General features: G+C 43.0%; 2 protein-coding genes across 2 annotated transcripts; both read right to left on the reverse strand.

The window, feature by feature from the left end:
• Positions 1-1,689: 1,689 nt before the first annotated feature.
• Positions 1,690-7,306, reverse strand: tspan34b (tetraspanin 34b). The gene is made up of 8 exons (XM_070981571.1): positions 7,064-7,306; positions 5,141-5,218; positions 4,367-4,582; positions 3,177-3,251; positions 2,977-3,084; positions 2,756-2,893; positions 2,546-2,638; positions 1,690-2,249 (listed from the first exon to the last, which is right to left on the reverse strand). The coding sequence occupies exons 2-8, from the start codon at positions 5,195-5,197 to the stop codon at positions 2,190-2,192; spliced, it is 747 nt and encodes a 248-aa protein (XP_070837672.1). The 5' UTR covers positions 5,198-5,218; positions 7,064-7,306; the 3' UTR covers positions 1,690-2,189.
• A 1,764-nt stretch (positions 7,307-9,070) lies between these two features.
• znf653 (zinc finger protein 653) lies at positions 9,071-15,314 on the reverse strand. The gene is made up of 10 exons (XM_070981472.1): positions 14,990-15,314; positions 14,790-14,830; positions 13,691-14,008; positions 13,057-13,562; positions 12,796-12,973; positions 11,768-11,852; positions 11,496-11,613; positions 11,284-11,398; positions 11,106-11,205; positions 9,071-10,870 (listed from the first exon to the last, which is right to left on the reverse strand). Exons 1-10 carry the CDS (start codon positions 15,292-15,294, stop codon positions 10,693-10,695), a joined length of 1,944 nt encoding a protein of 647 aa, XP_070837573.1. The 5' UTR covers positions 15,295-15,314; the 3' UTR covers positions 9,071-10,692.
• Positions 15,315-15,434: the final 120 nt, after the last annotated feature.

Consider the following 15,434-nt stretch of genomic DNA (forward strand, 5'->3'; position numbering starts at 1 on the left):
TGTGCAGTAAAAAGTAGAAATGTCGTGCAGTACAAGTCTAAAGTAGCAGAAAATGGAAATACTCAAGTTCAGTACAACTACCTGTATCTCAAAACTGTACTGAGTAGATATACTTCGTGCTCCACTGGACTATTTCAGCATTTGTAAATGTGTCAGTACTGACAGAGGCTTGTAGTGCCCCCTTGTGGCAGAACTATGATATAGCACTGAAATATGAACAGAAGATCCACGTGCTATAGGTAAGTGCTTCACCTGGCCCTGATGTCTGTGCCTTTTTGTGGATAAACTACTGATATGACGTATAATTTTGTACAGCATTACTGTGAAGAGGATAGTATGCTCTATACATATTTAGCTTCAGTTCATTCACTTTCTCACACAATAACACACAAAAACATACACATGTAAACAGTGTGTGTGTGTGTGTGTGTGTGTGTGTGTGTGTGTGTGTGTGTGTGTGTGTGTGTGTGTGTGTGTGTGTGTGTGTGTGTGTGTGTGTGTGTGTGTGGTGCCATATTAGCAGCAGGTGTAATATCTCCACATCATGCTGTAATCCTCATTAGTTACAGAAGCTGACAGTGGCCTTGGTGCTCCTTAAATTTATCTTAGAAGATGTTTACATGTTTTTATTGGTTGGTATATTCATTAGCAATGACCTTTATGACATCACTATTTGTGTGGCTTGATGAAAGAATTATGTCAATGTAACATTTTCGGTGGTTTGATGTATTTTTTATGCCTAAATGATGGTATCACATAGGCATGACTGAATATGATATTGCAAGAAAAATGTATCAGAATTTGATATTCATTGATTCCGTGATCATGCTTGCTCATGTAAGCAGCCTGCATTGTCTTCTTGAGGCCTTGGTAACATTAGCTAAGCAGCAGTCTATGGTCTGTGGAACATAGCTGCAGTATGATGGCAGCTGGCTGGAAAAAAGTCTACGTCTCAAACAAGGCTTTTTTCACATATGCAACAGTAGGTCCCGAGATCTGTAAACAAACTGATGTGTAACATCAAATCATCTGTACTGTAGCAGGAGTCTTTATTCAAAGATGAACATGGTGTCAGCACATCTGCACAGCTGAGTGACATTAAACAAAAGAGGTGATTGACAGCACATGATTAAGATGATTCAAATGAAACAGTGATGGCAGCTGGCCTGATACCAAAGAGCAGAGTTCAGAGTGATTCACAGCTAACTCATGTTGACAAACTCCAGGTTTCGGACTCACTGCTTTCTTAATGGTGGCTGCTCCTTGATAAATGCATGCTGCAGATGCAAAAGCCCGCTTATCTAAAAATAAGAATAAATACCATATGCTCAAAGTTACACATTAACCACTGCTGCTTTACTTTTATTGAACTAAATAAACCAAGATTATAATTATACATGTGCTGTATGTTATCTAGTCTAAACAAAATCTTGAATCTCTTGATGGGAAATCAGAGCTCGTGTTTCTGTACTGTTGCTGCCACAGTGGTTTCAGCCACAGAATGGGACCTGGTGGCACAGGCCCAATTATATTTTCAACTTAGCAGCTGAAAACACACTTTTAACCCTCATGTGCTTCTCAGTCAATGTGCATGACAACAGAGGAAACAGAAGAGGAATGATTTTTAGCGACTTGTTACCTGCAGTTTGTAGGTTCTCCTCAAAAAAAAAAAAAAAAAAACTCTCACCAGGGTCTACAAAGACTTTGCACTTTATTTCAAAATTGATCACCTTACAACATACATACAAATAATGCATCATTTGTGTTGCTGTTTTAGAAGCTATATCACGGTCAACATTCACAATAGAGGGTCCTGCATCCGACATACCAGCCTTTGTTTCATTATCACTATGAACAGCGCTGTCATGTAATTCCTCATTAACTGGCCATGTGTTACAGGTAGTAGCCCTGCTTGACATTCTAAAATAATCCCAGGTGAAGCAGACAGTGTGTGTAGCGTGTTTTACAAAAGTAGTATTCTTAAGAAAGAGATATATTCATATATGGCATCTATTAGATGGTGTAAAAATAGATTTGTTATGTCATTCAATAATTCTGATTGCACAAGACGTGAACTGAGGCATTTTTGCAAGACAAACGCATGGCCCTCCTCTCCTCTGGAGGCCACATGAGAAGCAGAAAGGCTCCAGTGATTATAATGATCCTTCTAAAGCTTTGGCCATGTGCATTCAGTCGCTCCTGGATTTTATTCTGCAGAAAAGGATCATGGAGACAGCCATGGCACATATCTGAGGAGAATATACATATTAGCGAAACATGCAATTAAAAAGCAAAGTAAATAAATGTGTACAAAAATGATGTCGAGCATGTTTTTAACAGCTAATCAAATGTTGATTTTAAATCGAAATGTATTAAAGTCTGATAATAGATATTTATTACCTCACATTTCATGCATGGCACAGATATTAGTCATCAGATGCTGAATAATCCCTCACTTACAGTCATTTATCCTCTCTCTATGATGCACTTCAGCCTCATCTAAAGTGAGTCCTATAAATGAAGAGGATGAGACATAAAGTCGTACCTCCAGTGCTGCAATTCCCAGGGCCACTCCCACAATAACCACTGTGTTGTCATCAATCAGCTTCTTGATCTTTGGGAAGCAACCAGTGATTGTCTGAGGAAAATCAAGAGCGGAGTTAAAAGTGGTAGAATAAACACTCATTCATTCAAAAAGTTTTGGAAACACGTAGATGGACGCTTTTGTTGTTTCCACTACTTCCGAAGCCCATACCGTGACGCTGTCAGCCGCCATTTGATTACACGGTTTATCAGCGCCTGGACAGCACTGTGGCGGGTATTGTTGGTTGTGGTCCGTATAAAATGGAGAGCCCACGAAGTCTGAGGAGTTGTAGAATCCACAACATTTTAACTAACGTGGACACAAATAGAGTATATGTTACACAGAGCATCAGTGAAATGATGTAAAAACGATCACATTGCGTCATTGCATACTGTGCTCATTGTAGTGTTCCACAGTCCTGTGATGTCTGCATTTTCCCCATAGTCCTTCTTGATGTTCTGGACTGCTGCTGTACCAATCTTGGTAAACAACTCATCTGCCTAAAATGCAAGCATACATCAGCTTTTTCATCCAAGAACCAAAAGGCAGCACCAACATGCTCTGTGTGAAAACGTTTCCTTAGTTTACTTACCAAAGGTCTGAATACCAAGATCACCACTGCTCCTGCAACCTCTGCTATGAAGACCAGCAGGACGATGATGAAAAACTGTGAATTAGATCACAGTGTTAAAAATTTTCTTGGAATGGGATTTTTAAAACCAGCATTTTGAGAATGGGAAATTTGCTGAAATGTATTGTATGAATTCTGGTGCCTCCCTGCCACCTGTTTTTATGCGCTTTCCAATTTGCACATTAAAACATAGAGAAGGAAAAAGACAATATCTCACAAAGACATTTTTACAATAGGATGAAGTGGAAAAATTACTGTATCAATAAAAGAAAAATGCGACTAAGTGCCATGGAAACGGACCGAAACTTTACTTCAATCATGATGCAGGCCTTTATGAAGCCTGTGACAGCAGATGAAAACATCAGATCTGTGTTGTTGTTTAGGGGAATGTGACCTTCCTCAATACATGAAACAACCACGAATGCCGTATTTCCATCACGTTTTCCACTGTTTGAGCTTTAACTGCTCTTTTGATTACATTATCTCATTGCGCCCTGTTCCTCTGGATTAGAGTTAGCACCATCTTCTGTTTATCACAATGCAACTCTTAATATTCATACAGAAGCAGTGGATTGAATCACATATTAATTCAGGTTTTCCGTTGCAGATTATCTGGAAATTTGGTTAAAATTTGCTCATGATAGCAAGTTTGCATGCATCGAGAATCAGTGCTTAGATTTTAAAGGAATAGTCCTTTTGAAAAGTAGACTTACTCTATCAGTCACGTGGCAACCAGCATTAGCTTAGCTTAGCACAAAGACTTTCACGATCGGCGACCTTTATGCTAAAATAACCGGCTGCTGCCAGTACGTATAGTCACTCATTCTCTTTTATTGAGGAACAGAGGTTACAGAATGCCAGAGATCCCACAGGCATCCTCACTTTGGATGAGACCTGGCTGGATATCTAGCTGCCAGTTGCCTACCAGTAACAACTTTTTGTCTGTCTGGTGATTGTCCAACATGGCTTCAAGGTCCGGGTTATATTGACACCTGTTGGTTTGGCATGGTCTTCACAGCACTTTAATTTTGGAGATGTTTTTTTAAATACTGTTTGATTGTGTGGACAGGATCGTTTTTTACTCTCAACAAGAGCGAGGAAACATTGAACTATTCCTTTCAGCCTCCACAAAGTGGCAGACAACAACCTACCATGAGCAGCATGCACTTGCTTTCTCTGACGGCTCCACAGCAGCCTAGAAAGCCGATGACGAGCAGCAGCGCTCCTAATGCAATCAGCAGGTAGCCCACATTGAGCACCTGACTGAGCTCTGCTGGTGCATTTTCAATTTTCCCAAGGAGGCTGAGGATGGAGCCGCTGTCCACCTTCACCCAGATCCCAACACCCAGGATGGCAGCGCCCGCCAACTGAGGGAGAGTGACGACGAGAGAAAAAGTCAGGAAAAGCTTAAGGATTAAAGAGCAACTCCAGTTTTACACATGAAGGTCAGCTACTTGTCATGAGGGGGTGTCGACATTAACCAAGCAGGGAGGGCTGAATGAAAGATGAGTTGCATCAGGGGGAACTGTAGGAGAATTTTGGAGCTTGTCTCACATTAGGGACTTAAACTCAGGATCTAATGTCCTCTGCAGCTTCTAATTTGACCATTGGTTCTTTTGAACAGTCTCTCAAAAGTCGACGTTGAATCACTTTGTGGAAGTGCAGTATCAAAGTGAATAAGAGCTGCATCACATAGAGGGAATGTTTTTGTACATTTTGATTCATATCAAATCCATTGTTTCAGGTGTGTCATGAAATGCCCCATTGACTCATTTCTGTGTCACAAAGTTGCCATTTTTTCTTCACACCTTGATTGCATGTTCTCGTACATCTCTCTCACTACAACCCACTGTTCATGCACGCAAAGCAACCTGTAAAAATAAAACCATAGCTTGAAATATGTCAAATTAAATAGCAAAACTTACAAAGATGATGCCATTGAAAACAAACATCATGACTTTGAGGAATCCAAAACATCCCATCTTTGCTGTCGATTGTTCTACCTGTAGAGGAAATAAAGGGGAAAAGGACGCTGTTGGTCAAACAGTACTGTTGAGCATTTTGTTGTCAGCTTTCAAGTTATTTTTATGACCATGCTTTTCACACAGTGAGTCTCAAGCTTTTAAAAGGCAGTTTAAAGTTTTAACCATTTTTATCTTCATTAGCTTTCTTTATTCATTCACTGTGATAGCCGTGTTTCACTGTGTCATTACGCAATGCCAGTTAGGAGACAAATGACTGAGCAGCTTCCTCTGTGAGGTGGAAGGGAGAGAGCAGGCGACGGGGAAACACCTGCCACTTTCCCAACTCCTCACCTTTTACCCTTCAAAAGCTTAATAACTTATCTTTCTCAAACACTCAGAGTGCCTTTCATTTCCACTCTAAGGACGTTCACTGGACACACATCAGCTCACATGGAGCTGGGGTGAGGGTTTTGTTTAGTTCAGAGTTAGCCAGGAGTATGCAAATAAAGAGAGGAGTCAAACCTGGAGTTACATATCAACACTATTAACATGGAAATGTTTCCCCTCTCTGCATTTATTCCCCCATTTGAGTTCAAATTCACACCATTTTGCCACAAAAGTTGAGAAAAATCAACTTAGAGGTGATATGGTTGAAATTATACGAACACAAATGTGACATATCAAAGGAACAAAGACTCTAGTGTGTGTATTTGCATAGTCACCACTCCCAGCACTCAGGGTTGTCTATAATGCTAATTTCAATGACCAACGGGGGTACGGCCCATTAACGAGCTCGATATCTGTCGACACACGAGAACACAGCACGAGTGTGCACACACACATGCGTATCATTGATCTTCCTTCATCAAACTCATCAAACACAGACACACACGCAGTATCCTATCTGCAAATCCTCTCCTCCCACCCCCTTTTACAACCTCAACTAATCTACAGTCACTTCAAAATGGTCACTTACAGAAGTGTGTGTGTGTGTGGGGGGGGGGGGGGGGGGGTCCCTGATGGGGAACAGTGCTCTTTGTGTGGTGTGACAAAACAGACAAATTGTTATCCCCAACAACAATGACTGAGCACAACCCTATTGTTTACAGCAGCCGGCTGCCTTCTGAGAAATGGCTTCTCCTCACTATCATTTCACTTTTCCACTCCAGCCTTTGTGGTTCCTCTCTTTGCCTAACAACCTCCATAAATGTCAGATAAATATATCAAATAAACCCAAACCAGGAAGTGGCTTGTCAGTCCATTTAACTTGCCTCAGCTGTTACTGTAAAGCTGGTTGTCATCAAGTTAATCATACATTCAGGGCCAGGATGCCCTAAGAAACAGTAACGAGTGGTTGCCTTGACTCCCCAAACTCCCTCTATCATTTCACTCCCCCATGCTTTTCCCACTTCCTCATGGTCAGTGATTGCACTCTGACACCCAGGAGTCAGCCTGGTAATATATTAACAAGCTATAATCACATGCAAGTCATCAAATGGCCCAGCAGTGACAGGAAAAAGGATGCAGCGTGCATTTCCGTTGGGTCTTAGAACACACATCAACTAAAAAAAGAGATGGTCTAGGTTGGAGGTGACATATTTACTTAATGTGTTAAATATGTGAGCAGATAGAGGGTGTGTATTTGTTGGTCTGAGATCTCTGACTGACCAACTTCCACCAAAAACTCAGACAAATCTCAAAGAACACCATTGAATGGAATAATGCAGGCAGGTCTCAGGAGACAAAGGATCATTGTTGGATGGATCCCTCCCTCTGTTGGTACGGCTCTTGAAAAATAACCAAAACACTTCAAACTGACGTGGAGAAGCTAGCACGTAACTTTAAATGACAGCCGGGCCTAACTTCAGTCACTCTTAGGCTTACCTTTCACGGGAAATATCCGGGGACAGTGCTCTGAGGCTGGGTCGCTGCTAGGAGTCCTTCGCTGTGGTGATGGAGGCTGCTGCTGTGGGAGCAGACTGACTGTGAGATAACGAGAGTACAGTAGTGTATTATTCTGCTCTCCTCTCAAAATGAGCCACAATATACTGTCGCTGTTAGATATGAAGAGCCTCAGAGCGCCTGATTCAGGTTTCTGCTTTTATTCGAAGGCTGCCGGCTGGTTCTGAGCCCTTGGAGGGGAGGAGAGAGCAGGTGGGTGTGACCAAAGCAGCTGAGTAATAACACACATCACCATGGAGTCTGGCTGGTCACCCGAGGGGGGGGGGAGCCAGAACACCTGTGCGCAGTCACACCAGGCTTCTAACACACATACTGTATGAGCCTCTGCTTCAAGGTGTTCATTTGAAAACAGTTTGTAAACATGTCTAGATAATAACTGGATTATTATCATGTTTGCATCTGCAGAGCTTACAGAGCGCTCCACTGTGGTTTCTGATCTACCCACAGTGCTGATGTTAAACAGCTCTTATCAGAGCAATGACCTGAAGATCAACAGTGACTCAAAAATCATTTCTATTGTAGTTTTGCTTGACCTTGATGCTGCCGGCATGTTTGATCATGATATTTTACGTGGAATTATTCAGCTGTCCCTACACTTCAGCCTGTCAGGCCCTGTTCTTGGTGGGTTTTCTTCTCCTTCTTGAGCCACCAGAGCTTTTATGTCTTTCTACTGCTAGTTTTAAATCAGCTGAAACATTTTCTCAGGGCTTCATCATTATACAAATTCCCACTTGGGAGCATTAAAGTTGCATTAATCAAAATTTTTCTATTAACAGTGGATCAAGTGACGAGTGAAGTTTTATAATGTAAAAGGTGTCGCTCGTCGTGAGAATCATTACTCTGCTGTTAATCTCAGCCACATAGCTGAGGGAGAACTCCTTGTTGTAGCTCCTGGTTTTAGTTTTATGACACTGAACCAGCCTTGTTTCCAACCACAAACTCTGTGAACAAACTCTGATAAACCTCCACTCTCTACCTGGCCAGCACCAAACAGCAGCTGGTTTGTGGAGACCAAAACAGAGCTAAAAGGAGAGTCAATATTGGATTTCCATTCACCAGGTGGACAGAAGCACAACTCCACATAAACGGTTTCACAAAGTACTGAAACTAGCTGTGACGACACAACTTGAAACACCTACATGGACTTGAAATCGGAGCTGTTAGCATTTCTAATTAATCTTAAAGCACCTTGAACATTCAGGTTTCTGAAGTGCTCACGAGCTGATGCGTGACCACTCGCGCTGGCAGGGTGTGTTTTTCCACAGAATGGAAAGGATAAAGAGGCTGTTTACCTTGATGACGTGTTGGAGGTGTGCTCATTTTCATAAAGCCACAGAGCAGAATGCTCTCTTTCAATTACTTGTTGAAGCACTTAATGGTTTGGTTTCCAGTGTCATTTCTGACCTGCTCACTGACATCAGTCCAGCCTGACCGGTCAGGCTCTGGCTCTCTAGTGTCTATCATCTGGCTGTGGCTGCAGGGTTTATGAATTTCTTTTGGATGGACGTTGGTCATTTCTTCTAATTTCTCTTTCCTTTTATCGCTGTTTGTGCTCTCGTTTTTTTTATTAATTACACTCGTATTCATGTTTCTGTATGTTTGACTATAGCACAGTGAGTTTACTTGGAGGGAAATTCTAATATCAAATGTTCATGCTTTGCTCCACAGACTTTGGCCTCGTGTTAATTGCATAGGGCAGTGAGCCATTTGCTTTATGTGAAGTTCACAATCCTTTTAAAACAAAGTTAAAAGAACACTGTGGCAGGTGCAAATGACTAACTCAACCTGAAAAAGAACGGAGAGCAGACGATTCACAGCAGCAGAACGCTGGTGATCAATCACAGCACGTTAACAGCTGATTGGAGTAGGTGTGGATGGGCTTTTATGAGGTAAATGAATAATAATAATAATTCATCACAGATTCAAATTCTTCATCAAATCCATTTTATATTAGCTAATATTTCAATCTTAAAATCCCAAACTGAACTCCCACTCGTGCCTTGGTCTTCTTGTGACCTGAAGATGAACTCATGTTCCTCCATGCTAAACTTTGCTCCCATACAAACATCCGGAAACAAATTACATGTCCAACACTGAGCTGACTGAAAGGGTCCAGTATCTGTGAAGTCAGTTTATGACTACGTGTCATGTCACTTATGCTTTTCATGCCTTTTCTTTCTATTTATGCACGCCCACACCCACCCTTGAGCGCATTATGCAAGAGGCATGAACACGCTGCATATTATTAACCATTTGTGTCAACAAAAGTCTTTCAGAAAAAAGATACAAAAACAAATACAAGTCATATTCACATATTTTAGTGATTCATCAGTGATCAAAACTGACAGGATTGAGTAAAAGTGCATTTGCTTAAAAAACACAACAGACAGAAAAGAAACAGAGGAGGACAGAGGGGAACTTTCCTGAGAAAATGTCACATTAAGGATTCCTCACTGGTGCTGTGAGTCAGCACACTGGGATGGTGACAACACATTTTAGGAAAATGAAGATCAAGACCGCTGGCCCACACAACAGATGCTCAACTAACGCTGTGTCAGCACAGGCAGCGTGGCTCAACGCACAGCGCTCAGACCTCAAACATGTCACTTTCACAGCCTTCATTTCAAGTGTGTTTTTACAGTCATGTAGTGATCTCTTAATGTTTACCCACCATGGAGAAAAGTACAATGAACCAAGCAATCACATTTAAATCATCCTTAATCTTCTTTAATGGACCATATCTGTTTTAACCCAGACGCATGATGTGCCCTTCACACCACTGAACTTCACTTTCCAATGCTACATTTCTTTTTGCTTTAATGGAAAACATTATCAAATTTGTTATTGACCATCCATTAATTCATTATTTTTGCTATCATTATTATTATTAGTAGTAGTAGTAGTATAACTTTTATTCATATTATTATTATTGTTATTATTGTTCTAATGTAACTCCGCTTAAGGTTAGCTGCTTAGCTTACACACTCAGACAAGCCAGATAAAGGTTAGATTTCTGCTTATTTTCAAATAGTATGTGTGGACTGGCTCCCACACAGTGGGGAAATACTACACAGTGAAAGTGCTATCGTTTTTTTTAAATAATGGATGAAAAGCTGCTGCCTTTGGAAGTAACAGTGGGTTACTACAGTAGGTAGTAAGCTCGTTAGGCAGCCATGCTAACGTTGGTTACATTAGAGCAGATACACACACTGTTTAATCCATCCCTTACAAGTGCCGTGCCTGGTTATGGATGTTAAGCTACGAGCTGTTTGGGGGAGGGGTTTCACGAACGCTCAATTGGACATCGTCAACCAACACTGGATTCATCTTTTTTTCCCACTGTACTGTGTTCAAATCCCATGTCTGGGCGCTGTGCTCTGGCACAGCTTGTGTTCTGCACAGCTGTTAGACTGGCCCGCTGCTCGTGTGTTCGCAGGTTCCTGGACATGAGAGGCAAGACAAACACAGGAAAGAAGACACTGGAAGTCTCCCTTTGGTTGTCAAGGGCCAGCCTGTACTTGTTTAGCTCCTGCCAACAGCGTCCGAACACCTCAGGTGGCCTGCTTGTCTGGGTGGCTCTTTAGCTTATGGAATTTAACACTGTCCAGCTTCTCGAACCTCTTCTCACAGAACTCGCAGGTGAAGTTGTAGTGAGCCTCTGGAGTGTGTTTCTTCATGTGCCAGTTCAGGGATGCGCGCTGGCGACACTGGTAGCCACAGATTTCACATCTGACAGAGGACGTGGGTGAGGAGACAAGAAGGAAGGAGCAGGAGGGAAAAAAGGAGTGATGATTGTGGGTTGTGCTGTATTTATCAACGTCTATCCTCTAAAATCCTGCTTAATCTTCATTTCTGAATCCATGCGATGAAATAAATCCAAGTTGTGAAGCTGAACGTTCAGTCTATCATGCTCAGTGCTAAAAATGCGTCATGCTCGGATCTGTTTTCAGCTGTAATAACTTACTGGAGTGGTGTCTCCCCTGTGTGTGTCCGCCGGTGAACCTCCAGGTGATTCTTACGCTTAAAGGATTTTCCACACGTCTCACAGATGAAATCTCTGACCCCTGCAAACATATTCTGTTACATGCGGAGGTTTCTGATGATGACATTCAGATATGACACGTGTGTCTTTGTGAGCCCACCTGAATGGATGATCATGTGCCGATGCAGGTGGTTTGACAGGTAGAACTTCTTCCCACAGCCTGGATGCGGGCAAACCTTGGTCCTCCCTTTCCTGTGAACAAGGTTTACGTGATTCTACGAAGAGAGGGAACCAAAAAGATGGTTATTTTAATCTCAGCTAAACAGACTGAAGCTGAAATGTAAAGTATGAATGAAAAAGCTGTTGTTTTACCTGAAAGCTGCTAATGGCTACATAGACTTGACTGCAGCCCTCATATGGACAGTGGAACATCTTGAGCATCCCATCTGCCTCAATGACCGGGCCTCGCCGGTTTCTCTTTGACCTGACACTGCAAAAACAGCCACTGCAGACTTCAGTTCACAAAAACAAAAGGACAATAAGTGGAGTGGATCTCTGCTGAGCTCCTTGACTTCAGATCCCTACCAATGTGTGTCAATGTCACCCGCACTGGAATTCACCATGCAGAGCATGTGGGAACTAACCTGCTCAGACTCCGCTGCAGCTCTCGGTCACTTCCCAGCTCCAGAGTGTCAACAGTGGGCGGCAGCAGCTGTTTGTCACTCAAACCTGCAGAGAAACAGTGCGAAGACTGATTACAGAACGACTCGAGCAGGTATTGGCTGAATCAAAATGTCCACCCTCGGGAGATGAGGACTGGGTGCTCCAGGACTTCTGTCATACTAGTCAAATCTGGAAGAGCGCCACACAATATACACTATAATATGAGACGTGGATGCAAAGCAGCCCTGCCAGCATCCTCCACTGCAGCAAGCTGTCGTATCGGCAACTGAACCTGCTGGCTGCAGCTTTATTTTGTGGCTCTGCAGCTCCCGTGCAAACAGTGTGCCGTCATTGTTTTAACACAGTACAAGTTGGCATTTTTGCCAGCTGTCTTTCAAGGATCAAACGTGACTTTACAACCAATAGCTCGACTGTGTTAATCAAAAATGCCTGGATGGACCCAGAGCCTGTGGTTCCCTGCTTTCAATTCAGTTTTCAGGGTGTAGAACATCTAAACTTTTACTGTTGTATCTCTTGGACATACATACAAGCACTGTATTCTGGTCTTATGAGTGTCCCATGACCATGTGCTATTATATATGCTCCATATAAGCCTCACTGACAAGTCTGTCTGCCACCAGGTACAATCTCCTGGGAAAATGAAGGCTGACTGATGATCCTGTCTGGCTGGCACAATTTCTACCAGCTCCATTATAGATTAAATAAATAAATTAACTCACACCTTTGCTCCTCATGTTTTCTTCGACACCCCCTAGCTTTTTTCATTGAGTAAAATGAATAACAAAATTCTTTGTCTTTGGCAGCCCTGCAACTGGTGGAAGTGACTGCCAAACTCATCTTCACCTAAAAGCCGCCCTTACATCCATGATGATGAGGTCTACACTCTCAGTCTCTGCTAATCTGCAAGTCCCGCATTTGGATTCAGCCATCCTGTGCACATTTTAAATAGAGCCCAAACAACACAGTGTCAATTCTGAATGACACGCACCTGTCATGGAGTCTTCATCCTCCTCTGTTCGGAGTTTGGAATCAGATGCACAGACCTGGTTGTAGGTGACACCCCCGATGACAGTGCAGGTGACTTCCTCCACGCTTCCGCCGCCCATGTTGAGCTGGATGCCCTCTGATGCCAGGGCCTCGTAGCTGGGGCCAGTGATGATAATTAACTAGGGATGGAAAATCTGTGGTAACTTTTGAGAAAAGAAATAGTACGGTGCATACCATCTACGCAAGGTGCTCAAACACTTACCTGTGAGCCTTCTAGCGCGGTCCTCTGGTCAGGAATCTCACAGCTGGTCACCACAGTCTGCAGAGCCTGAGAGTCAAACAGCTCACTCTGCCCTGGAATGGGCGGCGGGACCGACAGCTCCGGCTGAGCTCTCAGTGGGACTGAGCCACTCAAGCTCTGTGATAGCACAGAGTCCTCGTCCGTCTTCTCCAGCTTATCAGCTAGGGACGCTGTCACAGTCACACAGTCGTAACCGTGCGGTACAGTCCTGAACTCTTTGTCTCCCCCTCGCCTCAGATCCTCAGCCTCCTCAGCCTCCTCCTCTGAGGGGATGGAGTGAAATGCTGCAGCAGGGGAGCCTTGCTGTCGCTCCACAACCATCTCCATCTCCCAGACAGTCTGTCCTGTCAGTGGAACATCCTTGGAAGAGGCCTCTACACTGGGCTGGTGGTTCAGAGTTGCAGCCTGTTCCACTGGGCTCATGGTGGTATTCTGTACCTCAGAAACTTCCACATTGTCTTCCACATCTGCTCAAAGGCAAATAAATGTAAAGAACTTGTTGATCATCAAGGAATTCAGGATGTAGCAGCTACTGATAAACAGATAACTACTCAGAAAATCAACAGTGAAAGTGAATAAAGTGATCATTCTGCACCTTTGAACTGCTTGTGAGCCTCCTTTCTCCTCTTCCTGCTCACTATGCCTTTAGCCACCGTCACATCTGTTTTTGCTGCATTCTCTCCATCACCTTCTCCGTTCACTTCAGCTTCATGTTCAGAGTCACTTGCCTCCCTCGGTGGTGAGGAAAGGTATTGCACAAATGAGTGGTTATAGTCACACTGCCAGATGGCAGCTGTGGAGAAGTTGGGTTGGGGCTCCAGGGCTCTGAGCTGGGGCTCATGAGGACAAGAGCAGGAGTGCTCCTGGTACCAACACACCAGGCTCTGGAGGCTGGAGACACGCTCCTTCCTGCCTGGGAAACAACAAAAGTTAGCCGAACGGACCATCGAAGATGAGTGAAGAGCTGGACTTCCAGAGCATTTTGTCAAATTCAAATGATATGTGTTGTTTGTGCTTTTTAAGTCAGATTTTAAGTCATAATTTTGAGACATAGAGCGAAAATGGGTTTAATTACAGACTTGCTATCTCACAATTTAAAAATTTTACGTAAAAAGTCAAAATTACAACTTAGCATTTCACTATTATACTTTATTCTACTACTTCAATATTTGATTTAATCAGAAAAAAAAAACTTTGTAAGACAAAAATATGACTATTTACTGACAACGGTGTTTGGAAATGTAAATATTCAATACAAATATTTAGAAATATGAAGACAGCATGAACACTCTTGCTGCTTTTAAGAGCTGTGACCAAGATGCATCATCATTTTAACTTATCTGTAATATTATATGTAGTATTTTTACTTCGTCATTCCTTAGATTTCTTGTATTCCCTCTCTGGTACTTCTTGGCTGTTGAACACAGTTTGGATTTTTGAGGCAGGATTAGTAGCTGGCCTCTGTGAAAAGTAAACACTCTTTTTATCAGCACAGCTGATAAAAAGAGTATGACAGAAGGAGTATGTCTGCCTGAAAACAGCTGGCTGTTTGAATTCAGTTTTCTTTCTCAGATCATTTAAGCAAAACAGATTTCAGGGTGAGGAGATTCTGTAACAGACAAGCAGCTCTCACACACATCCCAAAGCTGAGACTGATTTATGAAATAGCCCTCTCTGCCCATGGTACCACTCACCTTTTTTCTGTTTTACTGAGACCTCTGGAGCAATCTTCTTCCTGAAATGCAAAAACACGTCAATTTGGGCAAGGACTGCTCAGTTAAAGCAGAATATAACACCTTCTCAATGTCACTGAGGGAAAAGATAACGCTAACAATGTCACAGCAGGTAGTCTGCACGGTATAAATAAATCGGCAATTGTTTTGACGGCACTTACCCGCAGTATTTCTGCTGGTATTTTTCTCCATAGGTGGAGTTGAGCAGTATCAGATACTCTGCCAGTCCAGCATCACTCAGACTGGTCCGCCTGCGGAGCTCACTCCACAGCTTGTGCGACTCTCCCAGATATACCCTCCTCACATCGTACTTCTTCCGGGATTCAAGGCGCCTCTGAGCTCGGTCGGAGTCTGTGAGCCTGGGTCGTCCTCTGCAACGCCTCAAAACGCCTTTCTCCTGGTCCCCAGCCTGGTCACCGTCCAGAGGAAGCCCCAGTTCTGCTAGGCTGTGCGCCATCTTGGCCATATCAGCTGATGTTGTGATTACCCGGCATCCCGGAAGTTGTCGGAGCTAACAGGAAGCACTGTGACAGACGCATTTTCTGCTTTTATTTCCACACCACGGATTTGTTAACTTTACCTAAACAGTTCCGAATGCAGTCGTGT

The sequence above is a fragment of the Chaetodon trifascialis genome, chromosome 15, assembly GCF_039877785.1.
Source record: "Chaetodon trifascialis isolate fChaTrf1 chromosome 15, fChaTrf1.hap1, whole genome shotgun sequence".
In the NCBI taxonomy this organism is placed as follows: Eukaryota; Metazoa; Chordata; class Actinopteri; order Chaetodontiformes; family Chaetodontidae; genus Chaetodon; species Chaetodon trifascialis.